Source organism: Tetrao urogallus (genome assembly GCF_951394365.1).
Source record: "Tetrao urogallus genome assembly, chromosome: 5".
In the NCBI taxonomy this organism is placed as follows: domain Eukaryota; kingdom Metazoa; phylum Chordata; class Aves; order Galliformes; family Phasianidae; genus Tetrao; species Tetrao urogallus.
This window is the reverse complement of record NC_136818.1, coordinates 41,179,432-41,186,775: the sequence shown is the minus strand read 5'-3', so window position 1 is coordinate 41,186,775 and position 7,344 is coordinate 41,179,432. Positions and strand designations below refer to the sequence as shown.

General features: G+C 42.2%; 1 protein-coding gene across 1 annotated transcript in view; it reads right to left on the bottom strand.

Annotated features, from left to right (window-relative positions):
- Nucleotides 1-207: 207 nt before the first annotated feature.
- NUDT13 (nudix hydrolase 13) overlaps nucleotides 208-7,344 on the bottom strand; it is a gene marked incomplete at both ends in the record, with an annotated part of 29,252 nt that continues 22,115 nt past the window's right edge. The window contains one exon of the mRNA XM_079535894.1: nucleotides 208-765. Coding sequence (XP_079392020.1) covers nucleotides 208-765 — 558 coding nt within the window. The remainder of the gene's footprint in view (nucleotides 766-7,344) is intronic.

Below are 7,344 nucleotides of genomic sequence, written 5' to 3'. Positions count from 1 at the left end.
GAGAGGTCTCACCAAGTGACTCCCAAACACTCACCGCTTCGGGAGAAGCTCTGCCTACAGTCCTTGCTCAGCCTACAATAAGAGAAAACTTACGTTTCAGCAGCTCTTCGCGTTGCTTCTTACTCCCAGGAGCACCGAGGCTGCAGGAACACGGCACCATCTCTCACTCGCTCCTACCGAAGAGAACTCGAAGAATTGAAGCACCCGCTAAAAAACCCTGGGGCTGCGCCAGCCCCCTCCGAAAACGCGATGGGAGCCAGGCAGCGACGATACATCGGCTGCAAACGTAACGGGGTCCGACAGCCCGGCTGCCTCCTGCTGCAGCCCAAGAGACCCCAACTGCTCCCGAGCGCTCGTCACCTCCGCGGTTCCCTTACTACCAGAACCGCTCACCGGTTTCGGCTGAGCCTTACCGCCAGAGGTCCCACAGCAACCTGAAACAAAACGACACGAGAACAGTAAACGAGAATCTCTACGCTCCATTTTAAAAGCAGCGCCCCCAACACCGCCTCTCAACCCCAGCAGCATTAGCACCGGACAAAGGAACGAAGCCCGCTCCGCCTCCCGCGGAGGTCCGCGCGAACTGCTCCATAACTGCCGGCAGCCTCCGGCGGAGCTTAAGAGGCTTTGGTGGCGGTCCCCGCCCGAGGCTCCCGACGAGGCGCAGCTGTGCGCGGCCCCGCGGCACCTGGGAGTCGTTGGCTGCCTCGTTAGCGCAGCCGGCCTCGTTAGGGCCGGCCCGCAGCCTTGACAGGCATGCGGAATCTAGATCAAAATTAGGGACTTACATGACACTTTGAATTACAGTTACATGCTTCTCCTTTTCACCTCATTGTGGGAATCATTAGTAAGATAAATAATTGTGCCTCATTCAAACGGGTCACTTTGCATCTGACATGAACGGAGCAAGCCCCGCTGCCTGCGTCTGCTCCTCTTTCCCTTGTCCCATGTCCAAAGAAAAGGAAAGGAAAAAAAAAAAAAAAAAGGTTTGTTGATCCTGTAAAAGCTTTGTACCTCAGAGAAAACGTGACAAAAGATGGCAGTGGAAATGTGGGAGTAATGATGTGACAAATGCCCAAACGATACAGACGAGAAAATTGCCAGCCAGTGAAATTTGAAGCGGAGCTTTACAGACGCTTCTCTGTGGTGTTGCTCAGGACTATGTGCATGTGTCTTATAAATCACAAGCAGGACTTTTGGTGACATTTCAGTTATACCCAGTTAAGGGCAGAGATAGTCTGTGAAGACTTCAGAGACGAAATTCACTTTACGTAGCAGTTTCAATCTTAAAACGCTCATTTTTATTTCTTCTGATGGTAGAACTGTGAAAGTTTTGATTGTATGCTGTTATGGGTATGTTCTCGCAGCCATCAGCAGTGTCACATGTGAAAAGAAGGGAGACCTGAACATGCAGAGTGAGGTGAGAGATCCTGCTGAGGGTACACGATGTACGGTAACATCCTCCAGCACAGGAAACAGGTTCAGTGCCAGATCGTCACGTAGATGAGCAAACCCCTTACATTTATACAAATGTTACAAGGGAATCACTGTGGGAGACAGAGAGCATCGCAGCACAGAGCTTGCAACTATTCTTGTGAGCTGTCACCTCTTTTCCAATAGTGGCATACTTCAATCAATGCAACACGCCTCACCTCACATATCTAAACATCCCAACTGAACTTGGCATTACAATTAGTCGCATGCAAAGGATGAGCTGAAAAGAGACCCTCTGAATCCTCGGTCAGAACGAGAAGATACTCGGAGGAAACATGGGTGTTAAACACTCCTCAGAGCTGTCACCCAAAACTAAAATGAAATCACTTCTACATCTAACCTCTTCCATGAAACAGTCTGTAATCCGGCATTATAAACATTAGATGGTTTCACCATGGATTACACACGATGCAAATAGAATGCTTTGATAGCACAGATAGTCCAGTGTTCCAAATAATTAAAACAAGTGATTTCTCACCATGCTTCTGCCTTGGCAAGATTAAGAAAAATGATGACAACGATCTTCCCGTGCAAACGCAGCTTTGGGAACAGCTTGTGAAAACATTTGCCTCCCAAAGCTATCTAGTTCACGTATTTGTAAACTCCAATGACTGGTTACTAGCACGTACAACTGCTCGGCTTGTGGATGAGTTATTTACACGCATCCCTTCCTTTCAGAACCTACTGCCTGTGAATGGGCATGTCTGCTTGAAGAAAAGAGGTCTCGGGCTATAGAATCCGACCAAGAATCCCACAGAAGTTGTGGGGGGTTCCTCTCAGACCGCTTTGTGCCTACAAACCACCGGGTGACTTAACGCTGTCAGAAGCTGTGGTACATAAAACAGAATGGGCTCCTCGGGCCTTTGTTACCTGCTTTTATGCTGAGCGATTTGTTGTTGCTCAATTGCTTGACGTTAATTTTGCCTAGAATAATTGATAACATAGCGGTTGAACAGACACACGTTTGAAACTGTGAAGTGATACAGTCGTTCTTAGAAGATGGGAGCTGGGTCAGGCTGCCTTGGGGAATTTCACTGGCAGCAATTTTCGATGAACTTTAAGCATTCCTTAAACTTGACCTGAGCATTACTTAACCAGAGACCGCTCCCATTAGGAGCGCCGTGTATCATCCCGGAACATGGCTGACTGGAACAGGTGAATCTGACCTCTGCTGCTCTAAACTACCTACTGTAACTTGGATATTTGCAAAAAGGTGATATTCATCAGAATACTGCACCTGGGAAAACTTCTGCAATAATGACATGAAGTATATTTTTATATTGGACAACTGTGATACGGAATGAAAAAAGCAGAGCACTCAAGGATCCACTTTCATTATGTGCTTAATTGCACAGGCTGTTTAAGTAGCTAAACCTCAGTTTTTCTTGGGATGCATTCAATAACCCACTTTATTCTTGCAATGACAGTCTTGGTAAAATGGAGCCATACCTGGATTAAAGGCAAAAGATACATAGGCAGGAAGAGCGTGGCTATACCTAGGTTTGTATATTTGCGAGAACAAATATGAAATAGAGGTGATTTTTAGATGCCAGTCTGCTCATTAACTGTCAAAAGCCAACTGAAAGTGCTGAGCTAATCTGGCCATTGAGGTGGCTGACTCAAGTCTGTAAAGGAGAAAGCCAAGCACTGCTTTGCTTCTTGTTTGTGCTGATTGTTTTCCTCCATGGGATCTGGATCTGACAGAGAAGCTGAAGATTATCTTTACAGGTGCTGTCTCACACTCTTAGCAAGAGGTGGAGAGAGATCCAGTTTTGTCTTTACCCAGGACACATCATTTTTCTGGTGTCAGTATGAGGCATTAATATTTCATGTTTTGAGGGTTGTGGGTTTATTTGCATGTGGCTTAGTGCTGGTATTTGCTCCAGAACTTATCTCTGCAAGAGCGTAGTGCATTAAATCATTTTTTGTACTTATGTTAAACTGTTTACAGGCAGTTCCATGACTGTTGGGGCAGGGAGACCTACAAGCCCATGTCCCAGGAAAGAGGAAAAAGGGGAAAGAAGAGGGAGATAGGCCTAAAAATGAGACAGCGACAACAAGATGAGGAGGAAAGTTAATTTACTAAATACAACATCACAACGCATGACAACATAATATAGTACAATTTGAATTGAGACCAATACATACAATGAGGGAGATTGTGTCCAAAAACCAAAGGCCTTACTCAAACGCGGAAGACAAGACAGCTAGAAAGCACATACGCTGCAGAGACAAACAGAAAGGGAAGAGAAGACATCTTGTGATCTGCGAACAGTGTTGTCTTTCCCTCTGAATGGAAAATGGAAACAGAACAGTCGTCTAGGGTACGTAGCCCTCCTCCTCTTCAGGAACTGCTATACCCAGAAATAACAATGGTCCACAGAACTGGAGCATTAAAACTTTAAGTCCCAGTGCACTACATGTCATGACACGGGATACCAATAACAGAAAACAAAAACCATGACAACTCTGGACATTCATCGTTAACAATGACATTATAAGAAATCTAAACCTTCATGCTTAAATGCACAAGTACTGGATATGCCATCACAAGGACTTTAGAAATACACTTAAGGTGAAATTACTGAAACAAGATGAAATTCTTTTAACATGTTATTTTTTATTCCGCAAACTCAGGACTTTCTTTTGCCTGGTCATTCAGCGTGATCAATTCCCAAACAAGAGATTTTAGCTATTTAACTCTGTATCTGGATTCAACCACTCAGGTATTTACTAAGAGGTAGGGAAAAATAACCAGATTGACGCTGACACAGCATAGCATTGCATTAAATTCTGTAGATCTAATACCACAGATAGAAATAACCTGTTTTGTATAATTTATACTACCGCCCTATAGAGAACAGCAGCAATGGAGTAAAATATAAAGGCTAATTAAAAGTTTCTGCTAAAAAAAAAAAAAGCCATCATGGGTAGGAAAAAAAAAAAAAACAAAACACAAGCCTATTAGTCTCGAACACTAGCTATGCAATAGAAATATATCCACTATCTCAAATGAAATTTTAAATTATAGCACTTTCAAGCTCAAATTCTGCTTTAGGATCAGTGTCCTCAGAACAGTTAATTAGAAAACAGGATGAATCAGAAGTACAGCTTCAGAAGCTGTGACAGACTTTTGTCTCTGGGCTTTCATTTAACTCTGGCATTAAACTTTGGGGAACTCAATCCACTGTCTGTTGTGCAAGAGCTTCTGCTCAGAAGACTGGGAGCAGGGAAATTATTTCCCCAAATTTCAATAACATTAACCTCTGAAAAAACATCCCTTGGAGTTCCTTTCCCCTCCCCCCAAACAGTATCTGCTACTAAAATTTAATAGGTTATCAAAACAGAACTGGAAGTGTTTTGATCATTTTGACACTCTTCTCTGTGCTTCCATTAGTGCAGCCATTGGCATTCTCACCGAGATTTTAGTAACTGAGTTCCTGCTGCAGATCAGTGCTACATGCCAGTACACCACAAGCAGCAATCCACTTCTATGTCTACAACGGGTTCCTCAGTCACAGTGACAGTGCTGCAAAACATCCAGGATGGTGTTTCTCATTTTGCAGTACTGGTTCTACAGAAAACTCAAGATAACCAGCCAAAGCAATACATACTTGTTCCTAACTTTAGGATTAGGTGTAGAAATTAAGCATGATTAATGCCCGCACTCTAAACAGTACAGAGAAAGCGTTATTTCACTTTAGTCAGATAGGTTGCATCAGCATAGCACCATCATGTATGTGTAGAAGCAATACTAGTGATGTCCCAGAAGTGATTTTACTTAGATTTCAAAGCATTACAAACAATTCATTATGATTAATAACAACCCTTATTACATAGAAACTTCTTAAGAATTTCTTCAAGGAATGCATAAGGAAAAAAAAGTAGTTTTACATAATAGCAGGCATGCTACAAACATATCCAACCACTCCACCTCTCTTCCTGGTGGAAGAATCACAGTCAGAACTATGACAAAACACTTTAACAACCAAAAACACTTCCCATAGGAATACTGAGGAGTTGGAGGTATGAAGTTTCCTTCCCTATCATTATCAAAATGCTATCCTTGGGCTCTTTAAACCCTGTCACATATATTATATAGCCCATTCCCCAAACATTAGCAGCTGCCAGCAGCTTTCTCGTCACTTAATATCTAACATCTCCCATGAAAATGACTTCCAGGAGCTGGTCTACTCATCTAGAACCTTTAGACTGTTTCAGATACCCTGGCAGTTCTGAATTACATTACTTCACTGGTCTTAAGGGAGACATATTGTAAAATAGAATAATTAGAACATCTAAAGCGTATATTATAATCACAGTATAACAACAGCATTACAGCATGTGTTATTTCCACAGGCAGTTGGAACTCCAGAACTAGTCCAGTACAAACATTCTCAAGCAATATCTTACCACAAACACAAAATGAAAAGCTTGTATACTATACCTAGAGAAGAAAAATAGGACAAAATAAAACCAAGCCCTTAAAGTTCCTCAAAACTGAAGCCTCAGTATAAATAGACTGGGCAGCTCCCAGATAAACAAATCATCAAAAGACTTGGAACAAAAAAAAATTAGCAGTTTCTTTGAAACAGGAGTGTTACAGTACAAGCAGCTTTGAACACATTACAGGGCACATCACTTATATCCAGCTGCTTCTTCAGCTTGCAGCCGATATCCGATGTTCTCAGAGCTGAAGCAACAGAGGCCTGACGCAAACGAGGAGCTTAAACATTGGTGCTCTTCAAGTCCAAGTATCAAGTTTAATGTGGTTGTTGAATCTTGGATGTGTTTCTCATTCCAAGGTTATCTTCAAGTGCTGAAAAAGGCAGGGAAAGAAAGAGCTACAGGCACTGGCAGAAAAAAAACACACTTAAGACTAACAATACAGCACAATAAGAATCAGCTCCACAGTTGACACCCCCACTGACTAAGCCCAGCTTAGAACGAGCCAGGCATTTCAGTCTTCTCCCTTCCAACTGAATTTGAGAGATTAAGAATTAAGTTTCACTCTCCTCAATAAGTGGCATGAGTACACTTGAAAAGGCCATCCCATTTTGAGCACTTGGTACAAGGCAGACAATTCACCAGCAATTCAACACAGTCAAGGACAACACTAAGGAAAAAAAATCTTTCAAGCTAGATGATAAGAGTCAACAAAAATAAAAAAAATCCACCACGAACCCACTACCAAAACATCTCTTTACATAGCTAGTTCAAAACTGAAAGACCTTATGCCTTCATTAACCCCCCCATCTCTAACACATTACCCTAAACTTAAGCACAAGAGGTGATGAAAGCACAGTCACTGTTAAGTTCAGTGATCTGATGGCATTTTTCTCTGGAGAAAAAAAAAAAAAAAAAACACAAAAACAAAAACAACCAAACACTGTTGCAATGGAACAGTGGTTCCAACGCATTGGGTACCTTTTTCCCTTTTGCCTTAAGGAAGAAAGATATTTTAAAACTCAATTCACAGCATTCAAAGATTCATTGTAACGTCATAAGATATGCTAAAGATGTGCTGCTTCTGATGCCTTTAACTCCAGTAGCAGCAGAAGTTGTATTTGTTTACAATTAATATTTAAAATTTAAAGGAATAAAAGAAATATAGAATTCATAAGTTATAAGTATTGATAAAAATTAATTCATATTTTAACAGCTATTAACTGGGGCACAGAAAGTTCCACACCAACATGCCTGCTTTGCAGGGGGCTGGGCTTGATCACCGGAGGTCCCCTCCAGTTCCATGATTTTCTATTAGGGAAACAAGAAATGGCATATTATCCCTGCTCTGAGGAATTTTACATGGACTGACGTACTGGTGCACCACACTTTAACCAAAGAGTA